At 37.7% G+C, this 24,871-nt stretch overlaps 1 protein-coding gene across 1 annotated transcript; it reads left to right on the top strand.

Annotated features, from left to right (window-relative positions):
- The first annotated feature begins 798 nt into the window (after positions 1-798).
- impdh2 (IMP (inosine 5'-monophosphate) dehydrogenase 2) lies at positions 799-23,176 on the top strand. The gene is made up of 14 exons (XM_041800174.1): positions 799-1,216; positions 6,265-6,313; positions 9,180-9,281; positions 9,358-9,432; positions 9,890-10,096; positions 11,784-11,871; positions 12,031-12,230; positions 13,315-13,405; positions 13,576-13,671; positions 18,806-18,949; positions 19,211-19,355; positions 22,103-22,246; positions 22,551-22,634; positions 22,817-23,176. The coding sequence occupies exons 1-14, from the start codon at positions 1,119-1,121 to the stop codon at positions 22,836-22,838; spliced, it is 1,545 nt and encodes a 514-aa protein (XP_041656108.1). The 5' UTR covers positions 799-1,118; the 3' UTR covers positions 22,839-23,176.
- Positions 23,177-24,871: the final 1,695 nt, after the last annotated feature.

A 24,871-nucleotide genomic window follows, 5' to 3' on the forward strand; every position in this document is an offset into this window, starting at 1 on the left:
AGCACTCTAATTTAAGAACTGCATATTCCTGTCGAGGATTACGTCAGGACTTAGATCCCACATCTTTAAATAATATGAACCCACTCTACAGTTAATGCATCATTTTAACAATTTAAGATCATTTTAGAGTGCCAGATCAATCACTGCACTCCTAAATGTTCTGTAGAACCTCAGGCCACCTTTGACATTATCAGGTTGGCACCTCATTTGGTACAGAGACCACAGTAGCTGCCACCGCCTAATATAGTGAGAGCAATAACATGCCAAGATACTGCTCCACTGCTCTTCTTGACCTTATGTGTGTGGCCCTGTTTCCCCTCACTCAGCAACATGTAGTGTGAAGAAGATTGCACCCTCAAGTGGTAATCCCAAAGAAGGACAGGTAGAGTCTTCTTGATATAAAGCAGCTGCTGTTTGGGCTGTTTTGATGTAAAATACAGTTTAGATTATTGGAAAATATTGTCCATTTGTGCGCAAAATGTCCATCACACTGCATTAAAATAAATTTCTGAGATTTTTAATTATTAGTGGCAAAAATATTAATTGAAAAACTAGGTCATATGGCAGATTGTGTATGATATACCTGTTGTGCTTAGGTTATTATAATGGCTACTTTGTGTCAGCGAGGGTCCATTATTTAATTTAGTAGTTTAATCTTTTTCTAGTATGACTTTAAAGGCTATTTTTGTATCCTTTGTGACTTACATAACAAAAAAAGGCATTTTATATAATAATACGCGTTATTCTCTGTGAAGGGGCGGGACGGCCGGAGATGACGTCAATGTCGGAAACGCTGTCAGATGTGAATAACGCACGTGTGGAAAGAAGCAGTTGCAGGAACCTGAACGTATAGATCTGACTGGCAGAGAGGCTCGGAACAAGAGAGACGTTTTTAAAATACTATTTTTGTCCCGTTTACACCGTTTGATTGACCGCTAAACCGCAGGAACCTCTCCAGCTCCTTAGAGGCGCGCGGAGCAGGACGTCAGTTGAACGGCTACCAGACCGAGAGGGAAAGTTCTCGGTGTCTCTCACCGGGCCTGCCTGTGTCTGTGTGTTAGTGTTCACTCGTTGCCTTAGCTTTGTCAAGGTGCTTTCGTATCACAGACTTTGACGTCATGGCGGACTACCTGATCAGCGGGCAGACCGGTTACGTCCCAGATGACGGGCTAACGGGACAGCAGCTGTTCAACGGGGGAGACGGGCTAACTTACAAGTAAAGACACCATAATAATTTCATCCTTCTGCCCTGGGTCAAACAGACCAACCCTGGTGACACGTTTTCCTAAGGGGTTATTTTTGTAATTCAGCTATGTGTGCTAACAGAAACGTGAGACATGTTGTAGTACAATACAGTCAGGGCTGGGCAATACATATAGTTTCATATAGCATATGGTTATTTTAATAAAAAGATGACGGTGATATCAATGCAGTTTATGGTGATTAAAAAAATAGATGCTTAGTGCTCAGCAACCATGCTTATTGACCACTGCACAATCTATTAATAATGCTTGGTCTAAATTAGGAATTATTTTATTCTCTTATCTAATTCAGGAACAATTATATTATTGGTTGAAAACTGTACCTATTTGATGTCAAGGCAGCAAAAATCTTTGAAACTAAATGTTTGACAATTTATTGTTTTTAACTATCAGTAATTTCAGGCAAACTCCTGCACTTAGTCTAAGTTGCACAAATACATTGGCAACATTTGGAAAAGTAGGAATCATGACTCCCATTCCAAATGTTGCCAACATATTTGTGCAACTTATGTGGTGCTCTCTCATTCTCTTTCTCCAAATTAAAATGTGAGTGAAAATCATTCACTTAAAGTGAAGTTTTACATTTTTTCTTTACTTTTTGATACCACTGATCATTTATTTCATGGAGATATCATTTTAAAATTAATGGCATTTCCCTGTTAAAAATGCTGCTTGAATAAAAGAAGAAATTCAAATAATAAGGGATGCATGATATTTTATTCTTGCCGATGTAAGATATTCCCATATTAACATAAAACATTTTTAGCCAATAAATCAATTTCGATACCAATACTTGAATGTAGTTCAGACCTAAAACTTTGGTTACATTTAAAGCTTGTGGATGAACAAATTAAGATATTTAAATCCTTGGAACACATTTTAAAGAGTAAGGAATGATGATGAACAAATGAAGACTTCAGCTGATGAAGGTCTGCTGGTCCAACCTAAAACTAATTATTTGTTATTTCAGCTAGTATTTACAGCTGATAAAGGCTGGTTTTTATAGCCAAAATCCTGGCTGAAATTTTAATCTCTGCCCATTCGAAAAATTCAAATTTTAAGTTGATATCTGTCGATGCTAATAATTCACTTTTTAGGCTAATACCTGCCAATACAGATATCATAGTGATAATATTGTGCATCCCTTTAACTTATGGTCTTTTACATTTTAGACGGTGTGTAGGAGTTTGTGATGTTTGATAACTAAACATGAAAAAATGTCTAGTTCTTGGTCTTTACAACATCCATATTTGTTGCTGTGGTATCGTACATGTTTCAATATCTTTAGATTTTTTGAACGCTATCAAAGGTTATAACTGTGGTATTATGATGACCAATTGTTATTTCTTTGCAGAAAACAAACCTAAATGTACATTTATGGAAAGCAAGATATTATCTGTATGTAGTTGGGAGATATAGATTTCTGCCGATATTTACAACGGATGTTTTAAAATTTGCCCATATCAGCTGTAGCTATAGGCCATATGAACCAATCAGTGGAGTTTTAGGCTGGACCAACAGATCTAAATCAGCTGAAGTCTTTTTCTTTTGTCATCATGATTCCTTACACTTTCAAATGTGTTTAAGGACTAAAAGTTATTCATTTATTCATCGTCTAACTTTAAATTGTGTTTGCTTAGGACTGAGGTTTTAGGTCTAATCTACATTTAGGTACTGGTATCAGATAAAATTAATTGGTTTATCAGATATTGTCAAAATCCAGTATGATGGATCCCTGGATATTGATATTCAGTGAGAAATGTCAAGGTACATCATTTGGTTTAAATTGATAAGTCCTAGATATTAGTAAACTCTAGCTTAACTGTCCCTCAGTGCACATTGGCTGTTGTTTGGCATTGCTATACTTAGGCAGCGAATTGTATGAATGGATTTTCTTGTATTCAAATTTATGGAGTTAAATTAAAAAGAGCAAAATAAATGTACAAAAGAAAGGCATTTATAACTGTCTGTTTGAAACAGCTAGTAACATTTGAATTAACAATTAATATGTTTATTATTTGTTTAATATGTTGTTTAACCACTGTCACTTAGAGTAAGTTGTCCACTGACCAGAGTGAAGCTTATAAACTCTAAAAAACTAGAGCTGGTTGGGTGACCCATTGAATGCCAACATCATAACCCACTATTTGTTTGTTGTGAACAGAACCCTTAGTGGTCCCTTGGGACAGGCTGTTGTTAAATTTATAATCAGCCCAAAGCATGTATATTAGTTGCTGTGTTAAAATGAGATCCCCTTACTTTAAGGAAGCTAAAGCTGCATGGTAAATCCACTGTTAAGTTTAGGAATAAGGACAGAGTTCATGTAACTAGGCTCCTAGTGTTTATATTAACTGGGTTATCACAGTTGGCAACAGAACAAACACACATGTATGTATTGCCCTGCTGTAAAGTTTAATGACAGGGTTGAACTCTACTGTGAGATGATTTGTTTTCACCTGTCTGTCTAACACAGTATCAGCCTACAATGATAGGGAGTAGATAAAAACAGGTGGTTTAGAAAGTGAAAATACTGTGTGATGTGAATAGCAGCCTTGTGGAAAGGAGAAGGGAACACATTCCTCCAGGACACACACTGGTTCCAAATTTAGGTCCTGGTTTACGTTCCTGTGTTGTTATGCAGGGCTGTGTGGACCCTGGCTTTATTTAGAGCATGTGCTTAGTTGACTACAAAGCCTAGATAGTGGCTATGCTGACCTGATGTTGGTAACTTTTTACGTCTGCTATCCCAGATTCTGTTTGTCATCTTCACATGATATCACCATCAGGTTAGGCAGTCTGTGCTGCTCCCAGTATTTGGCCATCCATCCATTTTCTATACCGCTTATCCCATTTGGGGTCGCAGGGGGCTGGAGCATCATTAGCTGGGATGGCGGGATAACACCCTGGACTGGTCACAGGGCTGACATATAGAGCCAGACAACCAGGCATGCGCATACCTACGGCCAATTTAGAGACACCAGTTAACCTCACGGGCATGTTTTTGGTGATAGGAGGAAGCCAGAGTACCCAAAGATAACCCATGCATGCACAGGGAGAACATGCAAACTCTGCAAAGAAAGGCCAGGCAAACCAGGGACCTTCTTGCTGTGAGACAACAGCGCCAACCCCTACGCCACTGTGCAGCTCCCAGTATTTGTGACATTTCTTAATAATTAATTTACATCCTTACAGAAATGATAAATCAAACTCTAAAAAAATAATTTTTTCATCTTTGGCTGTAGTTGGCCTGTAGTGTAGACAGAGCACATCACCATACTGTGTAAATCATGTCCACAGCAGGGAAAAAAACAGCAAAACTATACATTTTCTAGTCCTAAAATGTGACTATAATGCTAGCTATCTATCTTTAAATAGCAGTATTTCAAAGGATGTTTGAGTGACTCCATCTTCCAGAGGGGAGGGTGTTTTGACTGATTGCATTTTGTTGGTTTGTCCTGCTCCTTATCCCTTTTCCTTGGAGAAATTATTGCACTGTAAGGTCATGAGTTAAATACTTCAATATCTGATGCTTGTGATCAATCTTATAGTAGTTGGATGCCTTTTTTGTACACACGTTAAAAAAATCTGTTGCTTTACCCTCCCAGTAAGCTGTTATGTAGGAAGCAGTGCTTCTTCATGTGTTTGGGGGAATGCAGTCTGCATTTTATCATTGGACCCCTTAAAAATTTAGCTAACCCCATCTAGTTCCTCAGGAATTTCTTTCTACTTCTCTTGTGCATGTCCATGGGCATTGTCTTTTACACTTTGATTTTGTAAACAAACCAAAACAGTACTGCAAGGAGCAAAGAGATGGGACCCAGCATTAATCCACCATGAGCTCAGAACCAGGCAACACTTAACATAATGTCAGTGGTAAGGAAAAACTTTTCTTTAATAAGCAGAACCAGACTCATTTTGAGCAGCATGCTTTATTAAAGGGACATTCCCAGTTTACAGCCCATTGTTGTACATACTACACACACGCTGAGTTACATACAAACATACACAAACAGGATCCCCATAGACATGCACTAATAGAGAGATGTCAGAGGGATGGTCTTGCTGTTCTTGCTGAAGCGCTGCCGAGAGCTGTTGGGGGTTCAGTTCTTCGACAGTACTCAGGAAGTGAACTGGCATCTCTCCAGCTACCAGGCCAAAGTCCAGATGTGGTCCGACTGGGACAACCCTCCAAATCCCAGCCCAAGTCCTTACTGACTGTTTACAGTTTAATAAATCTTAAACTTAGTTGAAAATATACCTTTGTCAGATTTTAGCATAGCATATTGATTTAGCTTTTTTTAAAACATAAAATCAATAACAACATCAATTCTTAGCAAATGCTCCCTTACTAAATGACAAAGTGTTAAACAAATAAACAGGCTTCCAATACTCGATTTTATTGCTTTTCTTGAAAGGTGTATTGACAGTACTATAAAAGTTTTACTAGTAGTAGTGTTGGTTAAGTGACTGACATTCACTTTTGTCACATGCTTGAAGAGGCCTTTTTTCCTTCTCATTGCCACATGGGTCTCACTGTCCCACACATTCACATGCCACATGATCCCCATGACGTCCATTTCTAAAAGTTCTTAGTAAAACATGTCATACACGTGCACTCAAACTGAAACATGATGAGACTTTCTGAAGAGTCCTGAGAAAAATCCATGCCATGTCCTCTGCAGTTTTCAATGAATGCGTTTGGTGTTAAGTTTCTTAACGAAAAAAATCTGTAACATATTTTCTAAAAGGAGCTCTCTGTTTACAGACTTGAACTACTTAGAGTATGTGTTTTGTGGGATACATGTTTACTCATTCCTTCTCTCACCTGTACGGTCAAGTCTGCTGAATCTTGATAATTAATCCTGAAGCCTAGTGCTGGTATTAATTTAAATGATTATCATATTCACATTTGAATGTCTGCTGAGTGTTCAGATGAAGAATGTCATGGCTTGCTTTGGCTCAAATCATTGCCGCCCTAATGTCTTTCTTTTCTCATCTTCAGTGACTTCCTGATTCTGCCAGGCTACATCGACTTCACATCAGACCAAGTGGTGAGTTTTTGATATTTCATTTTTCATTTCACAACACTAACAAATCTGGTTAAAGCTGATGTTGTGGTATTTAACTAATCTGTGTCTGCAATGATGTCCAGGGCTGGGAGTGAGGAGATAAGCAGATATTCTCAGAATCTGACTTACAGTGTGTCCACAAGCCAGAGCAGTAAATCAGTGCTTCCCAGAATTTAAAGTCAATCCTGGCATTTCATTTAAAAGCAAGAGTATTTAGCTTTTGATGTGTCATCCTTCCATGACATTAATTAGACAATATTGCATTGTAGAATGTAGTGTAATATTAAAAGAAGAGAAGACTCGAAGTGAGCAAACAAACTCTGGACTGTAAGTTCAACAGAGGTCAAAGTCTAAAGTTTGCTAACCTTTTTCACCATGAGCTAGACCTTTACAATCAATACAGCAAATAACATCCTCTTTCCTGTAACCTGCTTTATGGATTTAAAATGCCATACCCTAAAACAAACAAAAATAGTCATACCAGTGGCTCTTCTCATAGTCTTGTGAATAATGTAACTTTTTAGTAATTCAATCATGTACAAACTCTTATAGTCCTGATGTTTTTGATGTTTTTTTTTCCATTTTTTTCAACTGTTCCAACTACTATAAGCTCCTTCTGTTATATAATTTGTGGTACTTGACTTGTGACTGCAACACACAGAAAATCAGTCCTTGCACTTTAAGTGGCACCTTATACCATGCACTTAAAACAGTTTTAATTAATGTTATTGCTTGTTTGCTTATTGTAAGTGTTGTTTTTCTAGCTTTTTATGTGTTACCTGCTAAGGAACAACAAATATAAATGAGGAGTTTTTCTAACTCCAGCATGTTTACATTTGTTTCTTATGCTTATGTTCATTAAGGTGCTCTGCCCCTATTAAATGAATAAATAGAAAAAAACTTTATTGGACGTTACAGGAAAAAATGGTTCTCTGGATGAAAGCATATGTTCCTCCAAAACCTGCATGTACTTCTCAGTATATATGGGGCCTTAACGAAAGTGCAAGTTACCCATGCCATGGGCACTAATACACCCCCACACCATCACAGATGCTGGCATTTGAATTTTTTGTTCATAACAGTCAGGGTGGTCCTTTTCCTCTTTAGCCAGGAGGACTCAGCAGCCGATATCTCCAAAAACAAACAGATTATTTTCATCACTAATTTACCCCAGAAAAGACAATTAAATGGTTTTTAACTCACATTGCCGTGGATTGCATTGCAGCTAGTGTTTGACAGTTTGAGTCTGTGTAAGTTCTCATTCATCCAAGTCATTGTTATCCAATTCTTTTGTGAAAAGGGCAGCTGGACTTACTTGAGGTTTCTAAAGACGTTTCGCCTCTCCTCCAAAAGGCCTCTTCAGTTGACCTTAAAGAGGACCATAGGGCAGTGCTGTGTCATGTAGTGCAGTGCCGAGCAAGAGCATATGCAGCATGTAATAGTGGGTTGTTTTTTCTGATAGGTTAACTGTTTGAAACATTTGCCCAACATCATTTGCACGAGTTCTGTCATCACTTTTGCTGGTAATGCAGGGGTCAAAAGGACATATTCTTGAGTCTGTGTTCATTACACAGCACTGTGTTCATGACAGTAATTCAGGCAATATCGTGGCTATTTTTAATGACCCCTGGTATACAATATTACTGTATTTCCATCCATTCCTACTGTGCATTTGATTCTTAAACTTAACAGATTTTTTGTTTATTTGGTGTAGTTAATCTGAGCAGCAGATGCCACTTTCACAGTGGGACATATTTTATCTGCTGGTGAGACCGGAAGTAAAAATTATTATTGATAATAGAAGAGCCAGCATGCTATTAAAGATATACAAGATCAGTGCAAAACTTGTGGTATACAATGGATCCAGAAAGTATTCAGACCCCCTTCCTTTTTTTCAATTTTGTTATGTAGCCTGATGCCACTTGGCTTTCACATGGAGTTTTTTGCAAACTCTAAGCGGGCTTTCCTGTGTTTTGCACTGATGAAAGACTTCCATCTAGCCACTCTGCCATAAGCCCGGATCACTGGACGGCTGCAGTGATGGTTCTCCTTCTAGAACTTTGTCCCATCTCCACACAGGATCTCTGGGGCTCAGTCAGAGTGACCTTCGGGTTCTTGGGTCACTCTCTTACGAAGGCCTTTCTGCCCCGATTGCTCAGTTTGGCCAGGCGACCAGCTCTTGGTAGAGCCCTGGTTGTGCCAAACTTCTTCCATTTGAGAATTATGGAGGCCCCTGTGCTCTTGGGAATCTTCAGGGCAACAGAAATTTTTGGTAGCCATCCCCAGATCTATCCTGTCTCTAGCTCTGCAGGAAGAACCTGGGTTTTTGCTGTGATATGCATTGCCACCTGTAAGGCCCTATAAGAGAGGTGTGAGCCTTTCCAAATGTCCAATCAATTTATTGTACCACAGTTGGACTCCAGTCAAGGTGTACAAACATCTCAGCCACAATCAAGACAAATGAGAGGCACCTGAGATAAATTCCAAGTCTTTTTGCAAAGGGTCTGAGTAATTATGTAAATATTATATTTCAGTTTTTTATTTTTCATAAATTTGAAAGATATTGTAAAATGTTGTTTTCACTTTGTCATGATGGGTTACTGAGTGTCGATTCAGGAGAATAAAAATGGATTTTTCAACTGTAACTTTAGGCTTAGCAAACATTGTATAAGTCTGACTTTATGGTGATAAATAAACACATATATAAATACAGCTAAACAAGATTCCAACATTATTTATTTCTGTACATGCAACTGCACATTTCTTAATATTTGTTTCTTAGGATAAATTTCTCTGAGTAATAAAATGTCCATAAATGTTTAATATCCTTCTGTTGTCTTTTGTCCAGGACCTGACCTCAGCTCTAACCAAACAAATCACCATGAAAACTCCCTTTGTATCCTCACCTATGGACACCGTCACAGAGGCCAACATGGCCATTGCTATGGCAGTAAGTATGAAGCATAACCATCTGGGATTATAATTATTAGCACACTGATGTTAACTCACATTTTGTCTCCTTCCAGCTAACAGGTGGTATCGGCTTCATCCACCATAACTGTACTCCAGAGTTTCAGGCCAATGAAGTTCGCAAAGTCAAGGTAGTGAGATGGCTGTTATGTTTTAGTTTTGTTTTGTTCAGTCATTTTAATGTCTTCTTTACTTTCCTTGAATTTCTCAGCTTTTGTGTTGTCTGTCAAAGTCCTCTCTCAATTATTTCCATTTATTCGATGTCTATCATTTCTCATATTCTCACATCATGTGTTCTTTGTCTTTTCTTTTCTCTATTTTTATTGACTGCTGTCAGTTTTAAAGCTGTAGAAATGTGTTTCACACCAGTTCCCCTTGTTCTGCTGCCTTAGATTGTAGCAAAGAACTGCTAGCTTCCTCTTAATCCAACGCTCCTTTATTGATTCCGTTACAGTTGTCCTTTTATCCTCTTTATATCTCCATCCATCCCCTTTAAATTTGTTTTCCCTTTTGTGCTTTTTTTATCCACACCCCTCTATCCTTTTTCATCCATCCTTTCTGACCCTCTCCCTTCCCTTCGCCCTCCAGCGTTATGAGCAGGGCTTCATCACTGACCCCGTGGTAATGAGTCCCAATCACTGTGTACGAGATGTGTTCCAGGCGAAGGCTCGCCATGGCTTCTGTGGTATCCCTATCACAGACAATGGTAAAATGGGCGGCAAGCTGGTAGGAATCATCTCTTCAAGAGACATCGACTTCCTGAAGGAGGAAGATCATAACCTGCCACTCAGTGAGGTGAGTGTGATTGGACCCAAACCCTCAGTCATTAGCAACATGTACATGACTAAGTTTACGTGGATGTTTAAGTCTGGATCCAAATGGGTCTGGGCAAGAGGATTTTTTAGTAGATAGCCAATTAATGTAGGGCCAGTTTTTTTAGAGTGATAGAGAGATCTGTTTTTGAGATAAGACACAAACGATTAGAAATTAATGGCCCTGTGGGGGACTTTTAATTTCTGATTAAAGGTCTCTCACAGGACAAATTTTAGACTTTGTGGTGACAACACGATCTCTTAGGACAGAGAAGTACCTCTTATCTCTCTTCTGCTCTTATTCTATGCTAAAGCAGTGTTTAGCAAAACTTTCTTTCAAAAGCTTTCTTTTAAACAGTTTAACTGTTGCTTATCTAGAATCTCTGCCATTGGACATGTGAAAAAGGCTGTTTTACAGTTCACTATCAATCAGTTCAGCAGACATCTACCCAGCAGCAATTTTGGGCGTTACTAATATATAGTAACTCAGTATAGGAATATACAATCTTGATGCCGTAGCAGGTCATATACAAATATCAATACTAATGTCAGTGTATTTCATGACTTCCTCAGGAGCTTCAGACATCTAAAATATTATCTAGAAAGTCAGGTTTAGAAGGTCATAGTATGATACTTTGAAAGTATTAAAGTAGGAGTGTTGGCATTAACCCACTGATAAGATTAATGTCTGATATCAACTCAATTTTTATTTCTAACTTTTGAAAATGTGAAAAGATAAATAAATTGCATCAGTCCCATGCTTTTTTTGTCCTTTTAGTCACATTGTAGTGAAGATATAGCAGGTCTGCAGCTGTATTCTACTCATCATAGTGTCTTCGTACTCCCATTAAAGTAAAAAAAATAGATGAACGTCTCATTTCAGACAGACAGACGGACTGTTCAGTTCCCTTTTGCCATTTTCCTTTACTTTTCAAGTTTCTTTTTTTCAGTGGTGAAGCTAATGATTTAACTTTAACTGGACTACTAACACAGCAAAAGCAGCTACACTGGAACTGCTGAAATTTGCAAATCAGGGATCTTTGGACACCAGTTAGTTATTTTCAACCTACATTTCCTATTGTTTAACCATGTTTAACACTGCATTTCTCAGAATAAACACTTTAAAGCTGTCTCCTACCTTTAAGCTATGGGTTCAGATCACACTGGTATAGCAGAGCAGCATTTAAATGATAGATCTAAAAGATAGGATCATAAAATAAATCTGTGTATTCATTTGATTCCAGAATTAAGGCACTGATAAGAATAGCCTCACATCGTCATCATGGAAAACTTGCAAAATTTGTGTTTTAAATTAAAAATAAATTAATTTTAAGCATGCCACTTAAAATGTGATCGATCTCGATTAATCCATCCAAATTTTGCAGTTGATTATAAATCAAATTAGTTGTTTGATGTCCCTGATATAAATATGATTGCACTAAACAATTAGCTTACTGTTGCCAGACAATTGACTCTGAATGTAGCTTTCACTATTATTGTATAGTTAGATTTAAAAAACCTGCATATCTCAAGCTCTCTTCTTATTTATATACTGGTCTCTGTTGTAGCACCATATTTTTAAGGTTTTAACCTCCCAGAATAATGACTTTTCTCTGTATTCAGTTTAGAAGCTTTGTTAATTAATGCTCTGGATCTCACCATCTTTACAGGTGATGACAAAGCGAGAGGATCTTGTGGTGGCCCCTGCTGGAGTGACACTAAAAGAAGCTAATGAAATCCTCCAAAGGAGTAAGAAAGGTCAGGAGGATTAATTAATCCTAATTAGGGGGGAAAAACTATTAAAGACTATTTTAAGAACTCTGTTTACAGTTTCATTTTTAAAGATGGTAGAAGGGGGATTAACCCAGATCCAGGTGTGAATATATGTAGGTGCTTACCTCTACACTTGCTCTGCAGGAAAACTGCCCATAGTGAATGAAGAGGACTCCCTAGTGTCCATAATTGCTCGCACAGACCTAAAGAAGAACAGAGACTTCCCTCTGGCCTCCAAAGATTCCCGCAAACAGCTTCTGTGTGGTGCTGCCATCGGCACCCATAACGACGACAAGTACCGTCTGGACCTGCTGGTGCAGAGCGGGGTGGATGTAGTTGTACTGGTAAGGAGGACATGAGTACAAACCTTAGTGAAGCAGACTCTTGTGTAATTACAAACTGGTTTAAAGTGTCTTTAGCTTTAAGAGACATTGATAATATTATCTGGTCAGGTGAATAGACTTGGAATGCTTTACCTCAGGTACTAAGGAGATAACTGCATACCTTTAGCTTATGTTGATACCCAAAGGCAGATGACGACAAGACTCCTGCTACACTTGGCATTTATGCTCATTAACTTTCAATTCAAAGCTTGGAGGGGAGACTGTGGAGTATTTAGTTCAACTCGTGTCCAATTTAGGTGTATACATGCAAGAGGGAATTATTCTTCATTGCATTATCTAGGTGTGATAGTCAGACTTTGAGAAATTAAATTATGGCAATTTCAGTCAGAGCAACATGTTCACATACACTTTAAAGGTCTGGTTTTAGTCAGGCTGACACAATAATCTGACTTTTCTGAACTGCATGTAAACATGCTGTCACCACACTGTTAACAGTGATGTTTCTGATAGGGCTGGACGATTATGGCAAAAATAATAATCACGATTTTTTTGATTGATATTGAAATCACGATTAATAAACATGATTATTCATTGATTTCAACATTTGAGTATTTATTGAACCACAACTTAAAAGAACAATAAAAAAAATAGTTACAAGTAAAATAATAACAATATATTAAATAATAGCAATGAAAAACAATAAATAGAAATAAATACCCAATCTACATGCACTTCTGTAAAACTTGCAAAATTTGCAACATGCAAAAAATACTAATAACACAGCCAAAAACACAACCCAAGAATACTCTTTGAAGCACACATTAATCGTTTTTCTTAGATTATAATGTTTTTATGATCATGAGAAGCCAAAATTGAAATCAGGATCAAAATTCAATTAATTGTCCAGCCCTAGTTTCTGGATGACAGTTATCTTTTTGAAAAAGAAAAAAAAAATCAATTGAGTTTAATTTCATCTGTATTAACTAATTTTAAACCAGGTTTTAGTTTGAGTTTTGTATATAAAATTACAGTGTGATGATGATCTGTACAAACCTATGTTAAGTGATTGTTCTGTACCTTACAGGATTCTTCTCAGGGAAACTCAATCTTCCAGATCAACATGATCAAATACATCAAAGAAAAGTATCCAAGCCTTCAGGTCATCGGAGGGAATGGTAATCACATTTGTCTTTACCTGGAACACATTTAAGATTACCAAACAGTGATCTTTATTGATCCTCATATGACAATGAAATGAGTTTTAAGGGTTTAAAGGTAGCAGATTATAAGAGCATTGTCACTATCCAGCTCTAACGGCCTCTCTGTCTCCTCCTATCTGTTGCAGTGGTGACTGCAGCTCAGGCTAAGAACCTGATCGATGCAGGAGTAGACGCTCTGAGAGTTGGAATGGGCAGTGGCTCCATCTGCATCACACAGGAAGGTGAGTGAATGACCTACATATTCAGCACAACCAGCCACAAAGCTACTGTCAGTTATTGTGTAGTTTCTTAAAGTTTTTGACAACCTGTTGGAAAAAAAAAAGAGAAGAACTTGATTTTTTTTAAAGGAATATCTTAAGCTGTGTCTAGTTTTCCAAATGCTGGAGCCAAACAACAGGACATCAGTTAATAGCACAAAAAATGTTTTGGTTTAGCACTCTGTGTTGTGGGAGTTAGTAAGTCTGTATTCTATTCTCTTTAAAAGGCTGTGAGGCAAATCTTCTTTCTCAGGTAGTCTGGGGTGTGTCATATGTTCTCTGCTTCAGGTGCAGTGTGAGTTGGTGTTTTTGTTCTGGGAAGTCTGGCTCCGGCTCCTCCTCCTTGAGAGTCTTTGCAAGTCATGCTGGTTTTAAAAATGAACGTTACGGTCGGTTGGTGTTCAGTGGATTCTGTTAAACAAGCTAAGACAGGTACAAAGATTGATCTGAAATAGTGGCCATCTGGAAAGACAGAACTATGTAGTCAGGGTTTTTGGGAGTCAGTTTCCAAGTAGTTATTTTGTTGTAACAACGATGAGCTCTAGCTCTGGGTTTTTATTCTAAATAGAAATGGAGATGCAGATGATTGTGTTTTGACTTTCATAGTCATATAAGGTAGATTTATTTGTCTCTGTACTTGTTGTTTTCCCTTCATCCTGTGTAAGACTCTTACATCATTCAATTTTTGGTCTTGTTCATTCTGTTTTTTTTGCCTTTGTCATCTTCACCTTGCTGTTTTCCCTCATTCCCTTTAAAAGTCTTCTCTGCCTCATTACGTGGTCTTTGAATGGGTCTGTGTATGTCTGTGTCCAGTTCCCCTCAGTGTACCACCAGCAATAAAGCTCCACAGCCCCAAAACCCCTACCACTGTTACGGGATACTCCAGTAAGTTTCCCCAAAACTTTCAGCCTGCATTGGAATCTGATAGGCTCAGTTGTTACAGTGTGCCCGCCCCCCACTTCACAGCCTGCTGCACTGATTGGTTAACAGCTTTGCATCAGTAGAAGTAGTGGTAGTGGGTTTTATTTGTTTGTGTTGAGAGCTGGGCTTGGGGGTTTTGGGGTTTGGGGTTTTATGCTTGATCCTGTGTCCTCACTAATCTGTCAATCATACCGATTGAATGTTGCTCTTCCTCCACCCACTTTACTGACCCTTTGGTCTCTGATCCTGACATGGAGACACTGTGTGTGTCCTTTGGTTGTCTATGAGTACCATTGGTCAGATAGTGGCTGGTTTAAGTCTAAACCCTCTGTGTGCTGCTTCTGTACCAGGAATCTCACCACTGTGTCAGTTTCAGACAACAGCTCTCATTCATTTCTAACATCATTTCTAACACAGTGTTTGGAGCAAGCAGATCAGAGTGACTTACACAGCGGGCAGCCACAGGGTGTCTCTGTTTAGCTAAGTTAGTAAACCAGGAGCTGGTTAGGACCAGGAGTGTGGCCGAATCAAATCTTTTTGATTATTGACGGATTCAGTTTACTTATTAATTCTTAAATTTCTTGCTGTCTGCCCAGTAGTCATGATATGTATGTTTTGATTTGTAAATATCTTGTTATCAGAGAGCATCTTGGCAAATTGTGGTAGTATTAATGTTGTCAGTTATTTTTTTATGTTGTCTTAGTCTTTAGATTAAAATGTATTAGTTTTAGTCATATTGTCAGTTTTACTCTCTAACGTTTTAGTCTGGTTTTAGTTACATAGAACTCAAAAACATTTTTGTCAGTTAACCCTCGGTCCCTTGTAATTTCTATCTACATCTGTCCTTGTTTGTCCTGAAAACGGACATGCAGAAAGGTGCTAATAAAATAATCATTTTTCAACCTTTTTTTTTTTACTTTCACTGCTTCAGATCTCTTCAACAACTTCAACCCTGACCACTAAAAAAAAATTTAAAAAATTCAATGTGACATGCTTTTTATGCCAGTTATTGTACACCATGTCACTGCTATTTTTTATGGTAAAAAACACAAAAACACCATAATTCCCATATAAAATGATCTAGAAAAAATCTTTTTTTCAATAGAGTCTGGGCCATGCCAATGATGAGTAGTAAAATTGATTTTGATGCATTGAAATTTTTTCTGTAGTGCTGAATGCCATATTTTAGCTACATCCACCCTTGTTTGTCTGAAAACGGACATGCAGAAAGGTGTTCATAAAATACAAATTTTTCAACTTTTTTAAAAACTTTCACTGCTTCAGATCTCTTCAACAAATTCAACCCTGACTACTGAAGTTTTTTTTTTTTTTTTAATTCAATGTTACACCCTTTTAATGCCACTTATTGTACACTATGCCTATGACTTGGATTCGTCCATGCTAAACAGATGAGTCCATTCGTGCGTAAAACACGCCAGTTTTACCCTCCTTTTCTCGCGCTTCCTCCTCTACCAAATTTAATGAGTGAATGCATTTGTTCATATTAGGTTTATTTTATGTACAGGCATGAAGAATTAGAGGATATATGTAGGATATGAACCACGAACACGCGCATTTCCACCTCTAACCAAAATGTGACCACAAATATGCCAATTACGCGCAGATATAAATTTACTGCATCTTTGAGATATGATATATTCTTACCTATTGATCGAAAGGACCCGTGCATCCTCATGCTTGTTAATCCACTTGCTTTGAAGTGAGGGCAAAGTTGAAATTTTCCAAATGTCCCCTCTTTCTTAGTCCCAGGCTGCAGAATCTACAGGTAACATATCCTAATGTAAACACTTCACTTACGGCATGTCCGCTTGTAAACATGCATGCAGATTCGCACCCGATCACACACGTAGGAGCCCACAGACTTTTCCTTACATATCTAGCCCACTCTCAGACATCCATATCTAGTGGCATAAATCGGTTCATTTAATTCTGGTTATGTTTAGCGGGTGAAATAGCGCGCCAAACACTCTGAGCGCATGGAAGGAAAACAATGTCTGCGCTGCTGAAAGGGTTAAAATGGTGCGCTGCACTATCCGCTGGATCACTGTTTAATGGTGAAATTTAGATCCCTGGTGATCGACTGACCGCAAAAAATTGGGTGCTAAAAGTTGTTTTGGTGCCCTAGACACACACTCAAAAAACGTGTTTTGAATGGAAGTCTATGTGTCCGATTTCGGACAAACAAGGGTGGATGTAGCTATTTTGCGTCATGGGCGTTCTATGGGTGACACGGTTTTCATTTTTTTATTTTTTATTTTATTTTTATGAAGAAAAATAATAACTTTGGCCAAATTTGATGCCGCAATCTATAAAAATGTGACTATTAACTCAAAAAAAAAAAAACGATGATTAAAATGATGAATGTCCTCAAAACGGACGTAGTAGGGACCGAGGGTTAAGTCCTAACATTATAGTCTTTACTTTTAACCAAGACATTTATTTTCTGGACCGATTTCTTAAGCCACATTGTAAAAATGAGTATGTAAATAATAATAATAACAACAATAATCTTTATTTATAGATCTTTTACAACAAAGTTACAACGTGCTTCACAAGCAGCAAAGACAACAAAGCAGTTAAAACAGTAAAATTAGGCAGCAAAGTCAGCAGAGGTAAAAAAAAAAAAAAAGAACAGAGCACATTAAACTCTAAAACGGCTAAATAAAAGTAGTGAAAAGTAGCAGTGCATAAGTTGAATTGTTGTAAGGGAGTAGCACTGTCATTTAGCCTTGTATCCACTCCAACGTACATTAGTGTCCCTCTGTGGCTTCTCCTTGCATTAGTACATAGACACACCACACTGATAGACCCTCCAGACTCAGACATTTATCACTGCTGCCACCATCTTCCCCCTATTATCCCTGTGATGGTGCATAAGAGAATGGCCCCTCCACCTGTGTTGTACATCCCAGGACAGGCAAAGCGGGTGTAAATATTCTGTCTTGAACTGGCAGCTATAAGAGTCATCTAAGACGACTGTATTTATGGCGTAGGTGTTGACCGTAGCCATCAGTGGAAAAAAACAACACAGTTTAAAAAAAGCAAAGTGTGTCAACTAAAGATAGCAGAAGAGCTTTTTTTGTTCACTCTAATAAGGTACTGTGGAAAAAAAGTTGATAATGTTAAGGAAACCTCGTCTTTAAACCCAGCACTTTAATCATATCAATTTGATTAGCACAAATATTTGGTCTCACTTTAGCACCACACGTGTGGTCGAAGCAGAACAGTGTGTGAGAAGAAATCGGGCCTCTAAATCTTTGGCTTTGTTTTGTTTGTTTGTCTGTTTATTTTAATTTGCTTTGTTTGTGTGTCTTGGGACATGCAGATATGTGAAAAATAATCATGATTGACTTCACATTTTACATAATTAAACTGTTTGTAATTGACATTAATCCAAAAGAAGCAAAAGAAGCAGAGCTTTGCAAAGTAGCCACTCTTTTTCTGTTCTCGTAGAGTCCTCAGGCTGAATTAATCTAAAATCAGGTTCGGCTGTTTCATAAAAAGCTTTATTTACTACTTGTTAGATCAGACCTGTCAGTGTAAGGGTGGAGGTTTTTTTTGGGGGGGGGATCATTAACTTGGGAAGTACCGGGCGGCCCTGAGCTAAAAGGAAGCAGAGCAACCTCAGTAGTAAAAAAAGGAATTGTGATATTTCTCTTTGTTGGCAGTGTTTCAGTGTCAGCTCGAGTACACGATGGTGTAAAAGATGACTGGTAAAGATAATGGAGTGTGATTAAAATTAATGATGAGGAGACAGTGTTGGTGTAAATGATGGAAAAAAGGATGCTTTCAGGGTCTTAGTGTCGTGTGGTATTTGTCTGCTGAAATGACAAATTCAATTTCCTTATTCTCATTTTACATGAAAATTAACAGTCCTAAGCTCAAGTCAACACTGATTGTAATGGCAAGCTGATGCTAGTAAAGACCATTTCCTAAAGGGTTGTGACAGGGCCAGAGATGTAGTAATAAATATGATGCTTGTATAATCAAACAATATCAATACCTGCTCTGATATCATAGCATCAAGAATAGAGCCTTAAGAAAACCACTTATGTATATTTTATTAATATTATTGGTATTGTTTGAATAAGAGAAATGATTATTATTTATTTTATTTATTTTATTTACATTATTTAATCCCCCTCTGTCTCTCCAGTGCTGGCGTGCGGCAGACCCCAGGCTACAGCTGTCTACAAGGTGTCGGAGTACGCCAGACGATTTGGGGTGCCAGTCATCGCCGATGGAGGCATCCAGACTGTTGGACACATTACCAAAGCTCTGGCACTGGGAGCATCCACAGGTATGAAGTGATGGGCGTTTCACAGTCGGTGTTTGGGAGTTCAGTGAGTGGATTGAATGTTTTGAAGATGGGTTAGATAAACTCAGGTTAGAGAACAAGTTTTGGTTTATATTATTTACCCTCCATGTGAAACTGTTTAACTGAGCATAACAGGACTGATGTTTCCTCCATTTTCACCCCAGTTAAGCCTTTGAGTTCCCATTATTACTTTCCATTATTTAAGAATCATTTCCTAATACTAACTCTTCTGTCTCTCTCCAGTCATGATGGGCTCTCTGCTGGCTGCCACCAGCGAAGCTCCTGGTGAATACTTTTTCTCTGATGGCATCAGGCTGAAGAAATACCGGGGCATGGGCTCCCTGGATGCAATGGACAAAAACCTGGGCTCTCAGACCAGATACTTCAGGTACAATAAAGCAAAACCTGTATCAATCTTTGAATATTTATTAGGGTTTTTTTCCAGAAAAATGAAATTGCAGTTTAAAATGCTTTACAAGTGAGTGGAAAAATAATTGAGGAATATTTAGGAGGTCAGAAAAGGATTTAGGGACCAGTATAACCATTTAACCTGATCAGAGTTCAAATGGGGTTTGTATGCTTGACTTTATTTCTGCAGGTTAATTAAAAAGAGTGCAGGAGTCTCACTCTTAAGGCATTTTCACACACACAGTTCATCCCCTGGGGTCTGAACCATGGACCAGTTTGTTAAAGTGTTGCAAATTTGCGTCATCTTTGATCTGTGTTCACTCATGGACATTTGTAAGCAGAACAAAATGTTGGATAAATACATATGAAAGACAATTCTGAGTGACAAATAAATCTAAACTATCATTTCAAGTGCATAAGGATTATCTGATTTACATCATGTAGACCTGTAAAAACTCAATAAATGTGATAAGATTACCAAATTAAATGTGTTGCAACCAGCTGCACTTACTTGAAGAAGCAGAAGATGACATTCAGGAGAGATTTATAGAAACAGTTCCATAACAAGAGATCAGAGATGAAACGGTTACCAATTTAACCAGGATAAAATTCCCCTACAGTTATCATTCTGTTCATATTTTAATTACTGTTATAATCGTTAGTGATAACCACACTTTGAGATCATGGTAAATAATGTCCAGACAGCATGCTATGTAAGTTTGCTAACTGAAGTGAATGGGAAAAAAGGTTGACATAGATGTAAAATACCTCAGGAGGATGGAGGCTTCCCTGTGTCTCCCTTCTGCTCTTGTCTGCACCACTTATATCCTGAGTTCAGAGCAGAGACAAAGATAGATGATCAGGCCTAGAGAACACTTTAGCTTTAGGCCAATCAATTCATAAGCTCGAAACACATCAGTATTATGAATCAAATTAAACCAAAATGTAGTAGCCTACCTTCGACTGGGAAAGAAAAAAATACAGACTGTAGGAAAAGCATGCACTCACTGGTTTTAGCTGCTTCTTTTCTGCTCTTAAAAACACTCCTAAACTTTGAAGCAGCACCTGTTAGTTAAAAGTATTTATCCAGTGTTGAAATCAACTAGCTAACTCAACAAGGCAACAGACTTTAATAATTATGATAATAATGATCAAGGACAGTTAGAAAAAAAAACAATTACACAAATGTAGCTTAAATAAATTGTCATATGGTCACATGTAACATCCAGAAAATGAAACTTCCGGTTTTGACGAGAAACTTAAATGAATACAGCAGTGAGGATGAGAAATGTGTTTACTTTTCAGCAATGCAAAATAGATGTAACAGGTGGAATCAGGACCTTTTTAACTTTATAACTCAATATTTACTCATTTTGTACACTTATAATTAAAATGGGTTATTTGTCTTTCCACAAAACAACAAAGTATCAATAGTTTTATTGATGAGGACTTGGATTGATAAGGAGCTTTGGACATAGATGCGCATATCTGCTTTTCTTTGGTAACTTTGGTACTTTTCTGTCCAATCAGAGGTAAAAAATGATGGCTAATATGCAGTTTAAAGCATGTGGTAACAAAAGAGTATCAAAGTTTCAAACACTTGGACAGCTTTATTAACAAAGTACCTTTACTAATGATCATTTGATAAAGATTTCATGTTTACTTTTAACATTTTTACAAACAAAAAGTGTATTGTTTCTGTGCTGTTAATTTGATTTTTAGTGTTATTTAATGTCAAACTTGATGATATGATTTTAAATGATGCATCTGTTCTGTTTCAGAATTTCAACAAATAGTAATACTGATAACTGTGATATTTTAGTTCACGATTTACCGTGATGTTAAATTTTTATATTGTTACATCTCTACAAGAGAGTTTTTTTTCTACATGCTCTACAACACATTGTGTATGTGTCTGTCAAAGTAAGGAGATGATTAAACAGAGATTTTACAAATATTCGTTGAATAGCATAATTTTCCCGAAAAGTAGGCTAATCTAGAAATTGGCCATCAGTACCAGATTACTTGGGAGTGATGCCCAGGTAAAACTCAGTGTGGATAACACTGGGTGTTCATTACTGGTTTATTTCTGATACAGATAACAGCCTGACAAGTTAAAAATATGCTTGTTTTTCCGATGTTTTTAACCAGGCATTGTTAAACATGGATTAAACATTGGTTTAATCCAAAAACGGCAATGCGTCCTGTCCTGCCTTTGGGTCGGGTTGAGGTTGTGTTCTTACTACAATCAAACCACACCAGAATCTGAATAAAAGGAGACAAGACCTTGCTTTCAAGCTTTCTCGCTACAGTTGTTTAGTCTGCTCCAGGATTTGATGGACAGCTTTCACACCAGTGCAAACTGATCTGAGAAGTTAGGTGTGAGAGTATCCTTAAAGTCAGTAATGCTCCAAATGAAAACAAAATGAAAAACACAATATTATAATCATATAGAGACATTAAATCCAAGTACATCCTATCCTGTGGCTGTGATACATGTATAAAGCCGACAAAGAGATAGAATGGCAGACATAAAGCCAGGAATACTTTAAAAATGGTAGATCTTGATTACCTGATTATTTTTAAGATACAAACTTTTAATTTATTTGATATTTTCTTGTCAGCCACAAGGTGGCTGTACACAGGCTGTATAAAATTAATTTTGATTTTCACTGAGATTAACTTCATCATATCTCTTCCGTCCTGTTCCTTCCTGTCTCCTCTCAGTGAGAGTGACAAGATTAAAGTTGCACAAGGGGTTTCTGGAGCGGTACAGGACAAAGGCTCCATCCACAAGTTTATTCCCTACCTGCTGGCTGGTACTCAGCACTCCTGCCAGGACATTGGATCCAAGAGCCTCACACAGCTTAGGTAAAAACACTTGAGCGCACATATCACCACGGCTTTCAGAACTTTGAAGGATCTGGAACAAACAAAAATGTTGAGTGGATTTGTCAGATATAACAGTTTTAGTTTTAATGACAGCATGCTTTCAGCTGTCAGCCAGCTTTGTACATTATTGCTCCCTTTTAATATACTGTTTAAATAACCTTCATTACTGTTAGTGTGCAGGATTAGATCGTTTGTAGTATATATTTTTGAACAGTACTCTAGCTTTGGTACTTGGTTGTGGTTTGTGACCCTGTTATCAAGTGGTCTTCTTTCCTCCCTGCAGAGCCATGATGTATTCTGGAGATCTGAAGTTTGAAAAGAGAACTATGTCCGCTCAAATGGAGGGGGGAGTCCACAGCCTGCACAGGTACATACACAAAATGTCATATAAACTTGTGTTTTTCTGTAATTTTCTCATTTCATGCCCCGCCCCTTAACCACTCAAACCTTCATTTAACTTCCTCTTTAGCTCCTCCAGTGTGTCTTAACAGGAAACCTCAGGGAGCATCAGGATAGTGTATGATCTGTGTTTCTCTTCTTTTTTCACAGTTATGAGAAGCGTCTGTTTTGAAAGGAAGTCAGCCATTCAGCCTGCAGATGGAAAATACTTTCTACTTCAAAAGTTATGCAAACACTAGCTAGACCCTCCAGTTAGTCTTTAAAAATAAACACACAAACACAAACATACACTCTGCACTTCCAGGGATCCATCAGTCTTCCTTCCAGTGTCATCTATGCATCATCTTTGTTAATGTAACTGTTTGTGTGTGAAGAAAGGAATATAAGCATTTATCAATCAGTGCACGTGCGATTGAGTCCTCTGATGCCTTTCATGTTGTGAAAAAAAGTGTCTGGTTTGTCCATTTTTAAGCAAAAAGATGTCCAAAAATAAAGCCTGTTTTTCCATGAGCTGTGGCTGATCTGTTAGTTTTTAGAGTTGTGTATATTTTGTGTTTTCTTTTTTAGATTTTTTTATTTTAAAAAATTAAATACAGTTCCACGGAGGATAAAGTAATACAACTGAAAGAAGGTTTACCAAGTGATACTTTTTTGTTTGTTGTCTGAGAAAATAAGGGACTATGAAACCAAATCTCAAAGAGATGTGACTTGGCTGCACTTTTTTAAATAATTGCCTTGATTTGATGCATCAATGGATAGAGTAGGAAATGGGTGAGAGAATGGGAATGATGTGGAGCTATGTACTGCTGTACTGCCAGGCCTTTGGAGCCCAAGACTTACTGTTTTGTAATTAAAAGACAGATTTAGAGCACTGTCATGGTCTCCAGACCATTAGACTTCGAAGTACAATCAGATTATGCTTTGGTGCTTATTATAAGGCAGTTTAGGGGGTTTCTGTCATTTCCCTAGCTAAATAACAGCAAAAAGCGGCAAATAATAGAGAAACCAACAAAATATCGCTGATGAATGACACATTTGATGTGTTATTTTCTTGAGTATTGCAGTCTTACTATTTAGAGGCATGTATTATATTGTATTTTATACCTTTTGACAGTGCAGTTTACTTTATGAGAACAAAACAGTGCTGTTTGATAATGGCAAAAGTCCTTATCACATCTTTTGTCCTTATTAGTTATGAAAACCAAAGAGAGACAGAAAATATGGGGAGAGGGTGGAGGAAAATGTGCTCCAAACATGCTCTGACACTGGGAATTGATCCTGTGACTAGTGAGTTGAGGACTGTAGCCTCAGTATATCGACGCCTGCTCTCTTAACTGAGCAAAACTTGATTCTTTCTTTTTTTTTAAATTACAGCTTTAAATAAAACTTTTGGGTGAATTTATAATGGTTAAATAAATTGGTCATTTTGCATTGAGTAGCAGCTGCAACTATTGAACAAATTCTGCAATATTTTGCAAAACCAGAGTAGTTGATCAAAGTTGTTTTACCTTTTTTTACTGACCAATGGCTGCCTCTGCCTTATTCTTAAGCTCTTTTTTTTTCACTAACAAGACTACTACCATGGCTCTTTCTGCTCCTCACTTAGATTAAAGCAAGAGCTGTTTTGGTGCTAGGAACAGGGTCACTGTAGGTGTTTTCAGACAGACACGGTTCTGGTTCTGGCTCTGGTTTCATTCGGGAGTCTCAGAACTTTGGTGCTTTCTGGTGAACCAGCCCGCATTCACTTCAGTTTAAGGAGAACCAAAGTGGGAGGACATGACGAACATGTATCACCACATCCGAAGTCACATACACACGTGGACAAAATTGTTGGTACCCCTCTGTTAATGAAAGAAAAACCCACAATGGTCACAGAAATTACTTGAATCTGACAAAAGCAATAATAAATAAAAATTCAATGAAAATTAACCAATGAAAATCAGACATTGCTTTTGAATTGTGGTTCAACCGAATTATTTAAAAAAAACAAACTCATGAAACAGGCCTGGACAAAAATGATGGTACCCCTAGAAAAGATTGAAAATAATGTGGCCATAGGGACATGTTCAACCATGGTGTGTCCTCTAATTAGCATCACAGGTGTCTACAAACTTGTAATCAGTCAGTTGGCCTATTTAAAGGGTGACAAGTAGTCACTGTGCTGTTTGGTGACATGGTGTGTACCACACTAAACATGGACCAGAG

Source organism: Cheilinus undulatus, linkage group 11 (assembly GCF_018320785.1).
Source record: "Cheilinus undulatus linkage group 11, ASM1832078v1, whole genome shotgun sequence".
In the NCBI taxonomy this organism is placed as follows: Eukaryota; Metazoa; Chordata; class Actinopteri; order Labriformes; family Labridae; genus Cheilinus; species Cheilinus undulatus.

What these genes read in the sequence shown, in the direction of transcription:
- impdh2 (XM_041800174.1), top strand. Translation starts at nt 1,119, where the DNA reads ATGGCGGACTACCTGATCAGCGGGCAGACCGGTTACGTCCCAGATGAC. An exon ending in ACATGGCCATTGCTATGGCA is followed by an intron (nt 9,282 to 9,357) that starts GTAAGTATGAAG and finishes GTCTCCTTCCAG; the next exon opens with CTAACAGGTGGTATCGGCTT. An exon ending in ATAACCTGCCACTCAGTGAG is followed by an intron (nt 10,097 to 11,783) that starts GTGAGTGTGATT and finishes CCATCTTTACAG; the next exon opens with GTGATGACAAAGCGAGAGGA.